This window comes from Fringilla coelebs (genome assembly GCF_963513975.1).
Source record: "Fringilla coelebs genome assembly, chromosome: 1".
In the NCBI taxonomy this organism is placed as follows: domain Eukaryota; kingdom Metazoa; phylum Chordata; class Aves; order Passeriformes; family Fringillidae; genus Fringilla; species Fringilla coelebs.
In genome coordinates, this window is record NC_140028.1 from 110380146 (window position 1) to 110393340 (window position 13195).

General features: G+C 41.1%; 2 protein-coding genes across 6 annotated transcripts in view; one reads left to right on the forward strand and one right to left on the reverse strand.

Moving 5' to 3' along the window:
- Positions 1 to 2435: 2435 nt before the first annotated feature.
- On the forward strand, positions 2436 to 7485 carry ASTE1 (asteroid homolog 1; the record flags this gene model as incomplete). Its single annotated transcript, XM_084214242.1, has 4 exons — positions 2436 to 3749; positions 5323 to 5533; positions 6603 to 6798; positions 7062 to 7485. 4 exons carry the CDS (start codon positions 2436 to 2438, stop codon positions 7354 to 7356), a joined length of 2016 nt encoding a protein of 671 aa, XP_084070368.1. The 3' UTR covers positions 7357 to 7485.
- Positions 7486 to 11377: 3892 nt separating this feature from the next.
- The window catches only part of ATP2C1 (ATPase secretory pathway Ca2+ transporting 1), a 62175-nt gene continuing 60357 nt past the window's right edge, over positions 11378 to 13195 (reverse strand). For all 5 annotated transcript variants that reach the window (XM_084214197.1, XM_084214199.1, XM_084214200.1 and 2 more), the window contains 2 exons: positions 13030 to 13171; positions 11378 to 12190 (listed from right to left, as the gene is read on the reverse strand). In XM_084214197.1, the coding sequence (XP_084070323.1) occupies positions 12054 to 12190; positions 13030 to 13171 (279 nt within the window). In that variant the 3' untranslated portion in view covers positions 11378 to 12053. The remainder of the gene's footprint in view (positions 12191 to 13029; positions 13172 to 13195) is intronic.

Here is a 13195-nt window from a genome sequence, read left to right on the forward strand (position 1 = left end):
GTGTGTGTGTGTGTGTGTGTGTGAGTGTACAGGCACAAGAACCTATTTTCATCCCCATCTGCTGAGCTGCTGTCACACTATACCAAAAAGCCTGACACTGCACTGTTACCATGTTATAAAACACAGATAAACTTAATTATCACAAGACATCTTAATAATATAAATCCTGCATGTTTTTTAAACTACAGCACTCCTAATACTGTTTCTTTATTCTCTTTCAGCAACACCGACAAAAATTTTGAAATGCCAATGCTAAGGAAAGAATGTCAGCTAGAAAATTATTGCTCTGTAACTCCAAATCTGTCTGAAGGAGCCCAAATGGATCATGTTGAGGTGTAGAGGAGGGGAATCCAGAAAGATGAGCTCCATAAAATATTATATTGCCAATTCTAGAAAGTTTATGCAATTTTCATTTACTGTTTTGCTCATAATTACTGTGTTATGCATGCCTTCATAAATTCCTTTAGAAATAAGTGCATTTAGAAAAACTGCTGAGCTATTATACTTTTTTTTTTCTTTCTTAAGTCATTTACCACACCTCACCTTCAAATTTTCTACTTGGGCCTAGGAATGTATGACAATCCTTTACACCACAAAACCATGCTTAAGATCAAGTAGCTCACTGAGTCTAACTTCTGTGCTTTATTTCTAATATTGGCTTCCACCTTTTACTTTCTATGCTTCAAGTTCCCTCCCTATATAATAACAGTAATAATTGTCATGTAACTTTGTGAAATGCTTTAGTGTCTACTGCTGAAGAGTGTTATGAGGCAGGGGCCAGTGACTGCCATTGTGGCATCACAGGTGCATTTCAATGGCACAGAAGAGGTGGGTTGCTGAGCACTGCCTCTGAAAGAAATGCCTTTTAGGAGCCACAGACCTTAAAGATTGACTCAGCCGTAGGACTGATGGATTCTTCAAGAAGTATATGAACCACAGCCTCTCCTACCTCACTCAAACCTTTAGCCCAACCTTCCTTGTGTTCCTTTCCTACCAGGGTCCACCTCCAGCTGAGCAGGTGTTTCCCAAGCAGCAACATCAACTGCTTCATTAAAGTTCAGAACAACTAGAGGTAGCACAAAGCGATCAAGTCTCCAGCTCTCTTTTCCTAAAAAAAAAATCTCAGTATCTTTGGTAAGGAGTTTCCTTTGTCCCATCCACCATTCCCAAGTCCCATCCCAGAGCCAGGGAGCCTGCTAATACCAACCAAACGAATGCAATTACTTTGCCTGGATCACTATTTTTAAATATTTTCTTCCCTGGCTAGAGTTAAATCTTCCTTTTTGTGCTGCAGACTAAAGGAAAGTTGCTGGTTAGGGTTTCATAGCCCCACCTACACATGTTGAGTGCAAACCATCTCAACTTCTTCTCTGACCTTTCTTAGTTTCTGTAAGAAAGATTAACCTTCAGGTTTCTTTAGCAACTGCTAAGACACTCCGACATTTTCTGCTTCCAAGATAATCCCCACTTTGCCAATCGAGGCCATTTTCCAATTTTAGCAGCTTTTCTTTTTATTCCTTAAGAACCATTGTATTACATTAACATTTGCCACCCTCCAACCCCTGCAGCACAAATTCTAAGGTCTTTAGCTCATAATATCATCAGTATTTACCACCTTGGTGGTTTTTTTTCCTGCTGATGACCTCACCGGCCTGCTCCTTTAAATGTTTTGAAAATTATTTTTAAAAAAGATATTTTCCTTGTTTTTTCCTTAATGGAAAAAAAATTATAAAATTAACTTTTTAACACTGGTCCATTCTTCTTTTCTGGAACATCTTTATAAATACTTACCCAAGGCTAAAGTGACATCGCCTCACTTATCTCGGTTTTTTACTGTTCCTAGCGAAATGATAACTAAATTTTATTATTAGTGCCGGTAGAAAAGGACTTTGAGGATGATGGTAAAAGGGGGACAAACGTACTCGACTGTCAAATTTAGCATCTCCCTGGCGCACATTCGGGAAGCCGAGATCCCCTAGCACAACCTCAGCGATGTTATTACCTTCTTTCAAGACTGTGTAAGACTCAAAACAGAGGGTGGCACCCACATGCCCACAACGCAAGGGGCGAGGGCGGCGGCCCCGTTCCTCACCCCTCCGGGACAGGCGGCACTCCCCGAGAGCCCGCGGTGCCCCACGTCCCCGCCGCTTCCCGCCGCTCCAGCGCCCGTCCCGACGGCGGGGCTGCGGTGCCTGAGGGTGCCCCGTGCTCCCTGGGGCTGCCCTGGGGCCGGCAGAGCGGGAGCGGCCGCTACTCCCGGAGCCCTCAGCGCTCCCGGAGCCCTCAGCGCTCCCGGCCCGGCGCGCGCCGTTCGCGGCCCGGTCTCCAGGAGACGGCGCGCGCGCGCCCCAGCGGCGGCGGGCGGGAGGAGCGGGAGGAAGCGGATCCGGGATGGGAGGGCCGCGCGGGTCACCGCCGGCACCGCTTCCGGCGCCATGGGCGTCCAGGGGCTCACGGGCTTCGTGGAGGAGCGCGGCGTGTTCTTCACCGAGCTGCGGGTGCGGGACACCAAGCTGGTCATCGACGGCAGCAGCCTCTACCACAGCCTCTGCTTCGCCCCCGACGCCGACTTCCGACGCGGCGGCGACTACGGCGCTTTCGCCGCGGCCGTGCGCGACTTCTTCGGCGTCCTGCGGGCCTGCGGCGTGGCGCCCTTCGTGGTGCTGGACGGCGGGCGCGGCGCCGAGGACAGGAAGCTGCCCACGCTGCGGGGCCGCGCCGCCGAGCAGCTGCGGGCGGCCCAGGGGCTGTCCCGCGGCGCCGGCGGCTGCCTGGCGCCGCTGCTGACCCGCGAGGCCTTCGTGCAGGCGCTGGGCCGGCTCGGCGTGCCCTTCGTGCAGTGCTTCGCCGAGGCCGACCGGGAGATCGCCGGGCTGGCCAACCGCTGGGGCTGCCCCGTGCTCTCCCTCGACAGCGACTTCTTCGTGTTCGACCTGGCGGGCGGCTACTGCCCGCTGTCGCACTTCCAGTGGCAGAGCGTGCGCGCCGCCGCCGCGCCGCAGGGCTGCTTCGTGCCCGCGCGCTGCTTCTCCGCCGAGCGGTTCTGCGGGCACTTCGGGAGCCTGAGCAAGGCCCTGCTCCCGCTCTTCGCCGTCATGCACGGCAACGACTTCGTCGGCCTGGAAGCGCTGGAGGCGTTCTTCAGCAAGGTGCGCCTGCCGAGGGGCTGCGCGGCGGGCAGGGGCGGGAAGCACCTCCGCCTCCAGGGGCTGCTGAACTGGCTGTCGCAGTTTGCGGAGCCCGCCGAGGCCGTCGACAACGTGCTGAAATACCTCAAGAAACACCAGAGGGAAGAAATAAGGGAGCTTCTGTGCACTTCAATGGAGGACTATGCTCCGTCCGACGTGAATCTTGAGGACTTCTTTCAGAATGGGAGCTATGAGTGCGAGGCTGCTAGGAAAGCAGACGTGCCACAGTGGGTACTTGATGCTTTCGCGAAAGGTAAGCTGGCCCCATTCGTCATCAATGCCCTGATACTTAGAAGTACCTTCCTCCGCGTTCAGGTGGAGAACATGCAGAGACCCAGTGCTCATAGCGCAGCTCTGCCCATCCGACAAGTTATCTATGGACTGCTTCTGAGAGTATCTCACAGTACTGAAGATGCTTCTCCAAGTAAGCAGACCAACGAGCTGCCCATTGTATGTGAATTTGACAGATGCCAAAAGACACTTAAAAAAACATTTGTTCGAGCAGCGAGCCTACCCCCAGATTTTTGTGATGATCGTTTTCCTTTGGACAAGTTAATGGAGGTAAATGGTTGTCACAACAGATCATAGTTAACAGTGTTTCACGAGTGACACAAAAATAGTAACTACTGTAACATAGAAGTATCTGTGATATTTAGGAAGCTACATCAGGTTGTCTTCCTTTCCTTCCTGCCCCCTCCAAGTGTACCAAGACAAATTATATGAGAAGTTGTAGTGTGTGTGTGTGTGTATATGCAATACTCCCTGCATTTTCCATTGGAAGCCCTTATTTCATTCTGTGTATTTCATTACACTAATACTTGCCTTTTTTGGGAAGGAATTCAGTTTCATGTAGTTTAGGAAAGTCCAATTTTAACACTACAAAACCTAATTTGTATTTGATCAAACTGTGTAATGTTTCAGAGCAGTGTTCTTAAACAAAATCTGACCCATGCCTCTTTACTAGAAGTCATTATTCCAAGTGTGAATGTTTCAGCTGCCCAGCAGTTTTACCTGCCCAAAGTATGCTCCTGCTAACATGGCTCTCATGCTTGCCAGACAGAGCATAACAGCACCTGAAAAACACCTGAAAACCACAGGAAAGTTGTACTAGGTTAGTTCCAGTCACCACTGTAATACCTCTGTGTAAATTCTAATGATTAGGACTGTAACTCTTGCCGTAATGGGAAGTAATCTCCCATTTATAAAGTGGCATAACTGAGGTTTTGTATGCAGAAATTTCTGCAACGTCCAGAAATACAATCCATTTGTTTTAATTCTGCATTTTTAAGGCACGTATGCTCTATCCATTCTGGCAGTCAGATTGACTGTTGACACATCTCTGTGTGTGGGCAGTGCTGAATGTTGTTATCACTTGCTAGTGGCTCCTTAGTAAAGGAACCAAGTCTATCACTGCTACACCTATTAAATGCTACAGATAACTATGGGTCCAAAGTACAGGTTACTTTACACAGGTTATTGGCACACTCCTTTTAAACAATATGCAGCACTTAAGAGCTTGAAAAATCAAATTTCATTTTAAGAGCCATTAATGACACCTTACTTCAACCTTGGTGTGTGTGCTGTTTGTTTAATGAATTCGAGCTTTGCTACTACAACAACTTTCCTTAGTGAATATATGGGAATTATCAATTGAACAAAAGGTTAGAAGAAATGTTCAGCATTTAAAGTGCTCCAGGCAAAACTGACTTCAGTTGCTCTTCTGCTGTGGAAATGTCTGCTGAAGAGTAGGCAAAACAATCCTAATAAAGGTTTATAAAGCACTCAGATTGCAGCTGAACAGCCTGCTGCAATTCTGCATGCATGAAATTATGGACAAAACTTGTAACACCACTTTCTGGAAGTTGAATGGCTCAGCAAAAAGGGAACATGTGCTAGGAATTAATTACTTGTTAGTTACTGTTATTTTTCTACCTGCCATTTAACTGTGTCATTTATAAAGTCTTAAGTAGTATTTTAAAAAAAAATTTCCTGTTCAGAATATCCATGAAACTTAAATAATTTTTTTATCAAAAACTTATAGCGGTAACTAATTTAACTAGGAACTTACTGGTCTTTTAGAAATTGCTCAGAGCAGATCAAGTCTCTTACCTCCAATTTTCAAATTTGTTTTCAGGTGCCTGTTTCATGCCGTCAGATGCTTTTGCTGGAGACTCTGGGAGTGAAAATGAGTTCCCTAGAACCTATCCCAAGTCATTTACAACTCCCTGTTGCTGTAACATGTTCCTGGATACGTTGTTCAGAACCAAAAGTTAAGCTGGACCAATTAAAGGCTCTGCTTCTAATGATAGTTTCTGGAGAACTGCAGAGGATAACCGATGATCCAGGTATGTCTCCAAAGAATACAGTTTTAGGTGTTCAGCTACTACAAAAATCGAGACCATAAATTCATTTTTCCACACTTATAGGGAGTTGTCCAAATTTAAAGGAATTAGCCTTGATTTACACTATATCCTGAGGTGTCGCACTCTATGCATTGATATGCACAAAGAAAAAGTGCTAACCATCAATTTAACATTTTATATAGGTAAAACAGTAATTTACCACATTGTAAAACATTAATTTGCATTCATAAGTACTTTGTTTAGGATCAAAATATTAATTCAGATATAAAAGTTACAAAAAATATGCTTAATGTACTCAGGCATTAAAAACCAACTGTTGAAGCATTCCAATTTTTTTTTTTTTTGCTTATGAATTTTTCTAAAAACATTTGTACTTAAAAATGCTGAGTTGCCCAGGCGCACTTTTTCTGCCTATGCAGTGCAGATTTGAAAGTATTAAATAATCACAAAAAGTGCTTCAGTAATATTTATACCTGTTAGGGTTATGGATGTTTCCTCCAGGAGTCCTTCATTTGATGTCTAAGACGATGCATGCCAGGGTTATGTAGTTTCTTTTGGTTCTGGTTTGTAGAAACCAGACTGACAGGGTTTCCAAGTGGGTTGTAGTGAGGTGGAAAGCTTGTTGGGATTTGATCACACAGAATCAATTAGGTTGGAAAAGACCTCTGAGATCACAGAGTCCAACCCATGACTGAGCAAAAACCACCCTGTCAACCAGACCGCGGCAGTGAGTGCCACGTCCAGTCTTTCCTTAAACACCTTCAGGGACAATGACTCCACCACCTCCTTGGGCAGCCCATTCCAGTGTCTAATGACCCTTTCTGTGAAGAAGTTCCTCCTAATGTCCAAGCTGAACCTCCCCTGGTGCCACTTAAGGCCATTTCTCCTTGCCCTATTGATTGTTACTGGGAGAAGAGACCACCCCACCTGGGCTACGCCCTTCTTTCAGGTAGAACCAGGGAGAGGACATTACTCTATACATTGCAGATACCTTTTATACTGTTCACAACAGAACATTTATTTCCAAGTTATTTTTTTATTTATTACCTAGATCCCACGGTTCTACCTGCTGAAGATGACAATGTTGCATATAACGAATTTCTAAAATGGAAGGAAAAGAAATTGCAAAATAACGACTTTGATTTGGATGCTGCACACAGTTTTTGCCAGTGGCAGTGCTGTCTTCAGATGGGATTGTATCTCAACCAGCTACTGGGTACTCCTCTCTCTGAGCCAGACCTAAGTAGGTAAGGTTGTTCCAGAGATCTGCTTTCCACACAAGCCCCTGATGGAATGAATGTGTTAACATGTTTCATTTTCTCTGTCAAACTCATTTGGCCAGTACTTACAGCAAAACTCCCTTCTTTAAAGGATTTATAAAGAAAAAGCACTTTTTATAAAGAAAAATACATTGGCATAGGAGTTGCCTGTTGGATACTGTATGTTTTTGTCATCAAGCAACATGTTTCTGTACCTGTCTAAATGCAGATTCTCTCCTCCTTTTGAGCAGGCTTTACACTGGGACCCTTGTGCACAGACTGTATCAAGAGCTTAAATCAGCACCTTCAGTGGAACACCTGTTTCTCTTGTCTCCAAAAATGGCTCAGCTTTATCTGGTTTTGTTAAATACAGTCGAGTCAGTGGTCTCTCCAGACTTCTTTCAGAAGATAACCAAGACCAGATCAGAGTCCTGCAAAAAGAGGAAAGCATCTAGTAAGAAAAAAACAGCCACCCGACATGCTGTGCCAGAAACTCAGCATTCATGCAATGTTAACAGGTTTGCAGCACTGGAAGTGGATGACTGAAAGCACTATTCTTGGAATAACTTCTAATGCCATGTTGATGAAAGAAGTAACATTAAAATATGTGACTGTATTGGAATTTGCTCAGTTGTTTTCACACAAGGTCCTGATTCAATCTTTACCAAAAACCTTGCTTCAGGGGATTTTTATTTACCTTTTTGTAACTTGCATTTTGTAACTTACATTTGTATAAAAGAAATGCTGTCTAAAAGTTGTGGTGGTTTGTTTTTCTTGAAGGGTATCAGTCTAATTGAAAATGAGAGCAAAGTTGTTTAGTATTTCAAAGCAGGACTATTTTAGAGGAATTATTTTCCCGAACATTTGTAGTTGGCTCTGCAACATCTCCCAGAACACTTCATTTACAAAAAATCCAACTTTAAAGTTTGTGTTTGAGGAGCACAGTAGTCACAGTCTAACAGTTGAGATTAAAATAGAACCTGACAGCTTTAAAAATACTGTAAAATCAGTGGTGGAGTACTTTTACTTGCAGGGAGAGGTAGCTTTGCTCAGTGACAACTGGGTAAGTTGTTTTTGCAGTATTACAGGCTTTGACAATGCTCAGGGAGAAATTTCAGATTTTATTTCTCCCCATTTCCCCTGTGATGTGCTAAAAAGAGTTACATGCACACGGGAGCAAGTTTCTACAGGCTTGCTAATTCTCAGTAGTTGTCACAGTAATTGTGCACAATCCTCTGCTATTAAAGCTGTTGTCACTCTTATTCTTTCTACAATGCCTATATTAAAAACCAGACCCATTCTGACTTCCCCTATGTACACTAATTACTTAATAAACCCTTGCTATCAACATGGTAGTACTGAAAAACAATTGATGAAGTTTTTTTAAATCCTACATCATCTATTTCTCAGTGCTTTGTGTTAGCAAACTTTCCAGCATAACTAATCAATTTATATAAATGCTTTTCTTATGAAACTATTGGTTTTCCCTATGTAAAATACAGTTACATTTGGGGTTTTTCTTCTCATGAATCCACATATCTTTTCTTGCATTTAGGAAAATCATGACTTCCACGTCTAATCATCAAAGTTTTGCCCATAACTTACCAGAATTCAAGCTTGATTCCTGCATTGTGTGCTCAAGTTTTCAGTCCTGCTTATGCTCCCTATTACCTCTGTTCCCATGGAAATAACTCACTGTATCTTAGGATTTAGAGGAAAGGTTTCCTTTACCATACAGCTGAGTGTTGATACTGCCCAAATATAGTCAGTGAGAATAGATCTGTAAGATGTTACATTAAAGAGAAAACTAGTTTTAAGGTACAGCCTGTCCAAGCAAGATGTAACATTTTTTCCAGTACAAAAGCTGCTACTTACTGAACTACCAGCAGATGGCACCTACACCCAACCAGAGCCTCTCAACCCATTTCTCTATAGGTTTCTGTGTACAGCAGCCTACATCATCAGATGACTTTTAAATAAAAGTTGAAAGGGGTTACAGTTACTGATTTTACTAACTAAAACTGATATTCTTTATCGTCCAAATCATCCTCTTCTCCATTATGATCTCATATGCTTTATTTTACCAAGCTTGTAATTCCCTAGTGTTTTTAATCATCAGAAATAGTCACATTGAAAATAAGTCTTAAATATAAAAATGCAGGTGTAGCTGATTCCACATTTTTAGTGCTGGTGAGGAGAGCTTCATTTACTCTGAATACCAGATCAGAAAACTGCTGGAGATCATAAAAATTCTTGAGACTTGATAAGAAACCAGTTCAATTCAATTCAATTAGATAATTCAGAAGACTAGAATAAGGTCAAATATTTCATTTTGGGATAAAAAACACTGCTATGACCACATGGCATTTTGAGAATACCTTTGGGAAAGTTGACTCAATTGAGAATTACTGTAGTGTTCTCAATGCAGAATTCAGCTGTTTTTTATTGCTAAGGAAATGATGCTCATGCAAAACCCAGTCCTGTAGGCTGAAGAAAATAATTACTAATTCTAGGGTTACCATGCAGAATTTGAAGTATTACAGTTTTCCCTTTTTGACTCATTATAGGTCTTCCATCTTCTTTGTAGGAAAATTAAAAAATAAAGGGTCTTTTCTTATTAAAACCAAAATTCTTTATTCCATGCTTCAGTAGAAGCAGGTAAATTCCTCAGTTGTTGCTTATTTCTACCCCATAAGAAATTCCTCTTAATTTTTATGGAAAGTTCCTACTATTGATTCAACTGCTCAGGGAAAAAATCTCTCAAACCTGCTGTAAAGTGGTAATGAATCACAAGACAAGCCAAAATAATGGTAATGGAATTCAGTCCAGACACGTTTTATATACTATGACACTGAATTAGATTTATTACTTGTTAGTATTTTGCCTTCCATTGGAAAACACAGCACCAAAACTTCTGGCAAATTTAAGTGAACTACATTCAACTAAGCCCACCCTGCAATAAGGCTAAATTGTCATTAAGAGACTGAAATTTTATGTCCAGAATGATGTACCTTATTCAGAAAGTGGGACTTGTGCTGGGAAAGGGGCACTTGGTAACATTTGTTTAAAGATTTGGCAATGACACTTCCGAGCTAAGATAACAATCTAGCATTCATCTGTACTTACCTAGATTTCTGGGACTCCAAGACCAAGAGCAGAGCAGAAAGCAGTCAAATTCCATGGAAGAATATCAACCACAAGTTAAGACTCATTATGTGAAAGCTATAGCTGCTGTCCCTTCACAAAATCAAAGTTTGTTCAAGATTCTTCATCAGCATGCACTGTCAGCTTTTACTATGTCTTTATTAATAAATACCAAGGAGTTTATTAATGAAGTGTTCTGAAATTGTATTGAAATACCGAACACACTACAATATTGAACAGCCACTGCCCCACTTGCCAAAGACAGTGACTGTTCAACAACTGTCAAGTTTGTCCAACTTCTGAAAGGCGGAACTGCTGTAAGAAAGAAACTTCTGCTTGAAGACACGAGCATTTCTGTAAGAGGTCATGTTGTTCAGGCCCTCCCAGCTCAGTGGCAAGAGCCCCAGGAAGGGATGAGGTTCAAGTGCTGCAGGATTTTTGTCTTTACACAATCACATCTCCAGCACACTGGTAGTCCAGGTGTTTTGAACATATTGAGGGTGAGGAGGAGCCACGGATGAACTGCATGTATAAAGCAGACTGAATGTGCATTCATACCCTGTCTGCAGCCCCATTTTCTGGAAAATTTCCTTGGAATCCCACAGGCAAAAGGAAGAATTACAATTCCAGTAACATAAGCAAGGAAATTCATACTGCGCTTTCGAGCGTGGCACGTGGGCCAAGTCACAATGGCAAGTGCAGAAATATCCCAGTGTCTGTTCATGACAATTCCTCCTCAAATGACAGGATGAGCACTGTGACAGCATGGGCCTGAGCCAATGCCACTGCCACATTTTCAGGCACACACACAAGTTCACAAGGGAAAGAGATACCACTGTGTCTTTGACTCTCCGCAGAGACTTTAGACATCCTTTTTTCAAGATGCTTTAGGTGATAGTCTTGCCCTGTTTTCATCAGTGTCATCCCATCATCATCCTTTCAGGAAATGCAAGGAACTATTTTGAAGGAAAGCACTATTTCCAATTAATGAATATTAGAGTATTCAGGCATTGTAATATATTAAAAATAATTTTACAATGTCAAAACAAATCTACTATAATGCTTTTCAAGCTCTAAAAGTAATTCTGTGTGTTAAAATTCAAAGTTACCCTACCAGGAAAAAGGGGGTTTTTTTATGAACAGGAAGGAAGAAAAATGAAGCTTCTTTGAGAGAGAGATGGGGTTTTTTTGCCCAGGCAGGATTATTGCATTAATTTTCTAATTCAGAACACTACAGATAACTTCCATAATTACTGCCTTATAAATCACTCAAGTGATCTCACAGTATAAGCTAAAGTCAATATGGAACAAGACATGAAACAAAGCCTGTATCTGCAATGATATCAAAACAAGCTCGTTCACTTCATGTAAATGCCAGTTTCTTTTAAAACAAAGAGACAACGCACTTATAAGAAAAGCAAACATTTACTTCAAATTGCAGTATAGGCTTTTCAATCACAGATAAAGAAAAGAAAAACAGTGATCCGACAGCGGTCACATCCTGTGCAAAAAAAAACCAAACTTGGGATACAAAAAAACTGTAGCACAAGGTACTTGAGCCGCTTACACATTGCAGGATAAAGTAAATAAATACAGTAGCTAGAATATGGCACTCTTGTGACAGACTAAACCCAGTGGAATGCCTCTGAAATATTTTTATCCTTGTATTAGTAGCAAAGTCCCACCACCATAAAAGTAGAATAGTACAATGCTTTAAATAAAAACAAACTAAAATATTTATATCTAAGAGAAGGATTTTACACAGTTATATCTTTTAAGTGCAGAAAATGGGACTTGGGCTTAGATCTTTCTTTAAATTAACCCCTGCCCCCTCCCCCCAACAATACCATTCAATCTTAAAAGTAAATTTATACGTTTGAGGAAAAATGTTACCAAAGTTGCATAATTTCATTTGTTACTTCCACAGCTGGAAGTTAAGTTCTAAACAGTCTTGAAACATGAAGTTCCTCATTAGCCAGTGAAACAAAGGACTTATCAAAAGCCTTCAGGATTTCTTTATCCTCCAGATAGTGTTTTGCTTTCTCCAACATCTTTAGACAGCAATCGCTAAGTTTGCAAACACAAGAATGCAATATGCATCATACATCAAGAAAAGACGAAGTTGATGAAGAAGAACTTCCACGTTTCTGGATCTTTTCCTTGCTTCTTTCAAACTTCTTTATTAGCTCAGTCACTATGCACACAGAGGAAGTGAGTCCCAGAAGAAAAAGTAAATCTGGAAAAAATAATTAGCCTTCTTTAAAATTGCTGTTTAAGGCTAAGGGGAGACTTAAAAGAGAACAAGACTTACAAGACTTTCAAATTTTCTCCTAATCATTGGGAAAGTTGCAGAGAAATGAAGCAAGATTCAATTTTTTGCAGGCCCAGAAGATTAACATGCATGGTTATGCACAAATCATAACTACACACAAGATATTAAAAGCTTTTAAAGTATGTCATAGACTTTTTTCAGCAACATAATTAACCTAATTTTGAAGATATTAATATAATTAGAAATTATGCTACAATAAATACACATATTTCATTAGAATCACTTAAATCCAGAAAACTACAGAAGTAATAAACCTTTGCCAACAGCTTTTGAAAATCCTCCTGTTTATTTACCCTATGACAATGAAATCAATATTAAAGGATTGGATTTCTAAGTATGGTGTTCATATTTAGAGAAAAAAATTGTGAACTAGTTAAATTAACAGTGCTTAGAAACCTACAAAGTCAATATTTTGCCTGCAACAAAATTTATATTAAAAACTCCCAAATAAATATGCACCTTTATAAAAATTTAAGAACACGCTGATCAGTTATGTACCATATGCATCTAAATCATGGTTCCTAAAGAAAACATCTAGAACGATTCAAAAAACTAAAAACCAAATCAATAAAACAAACAAAACAAAACAAACAAAAAAACCCTACCCACAAAACAAAAAGCATCAGCAGGCTTTGTATTCGTGTTCTATACAAACAGCCAGAAAGTGATCTTATAGAACCACCACCCACCACATTTATAAATTAATCCACAATGGACAGTTTTGAAAAGGGAACTGTTCTTACCCAAGACACTCAGGCTCTCTGTTTGGAAAACCTTCTGAAGTGGTGGAAAATAAATGACCAATAACTGCCCCATTATAGATCCAAGGACAGCATAGCAGAACATTTTGTTACTGCAAAGTCCAATCTCAAACACAGATTTTGTCTGTAAAAACAATAATATGTTACA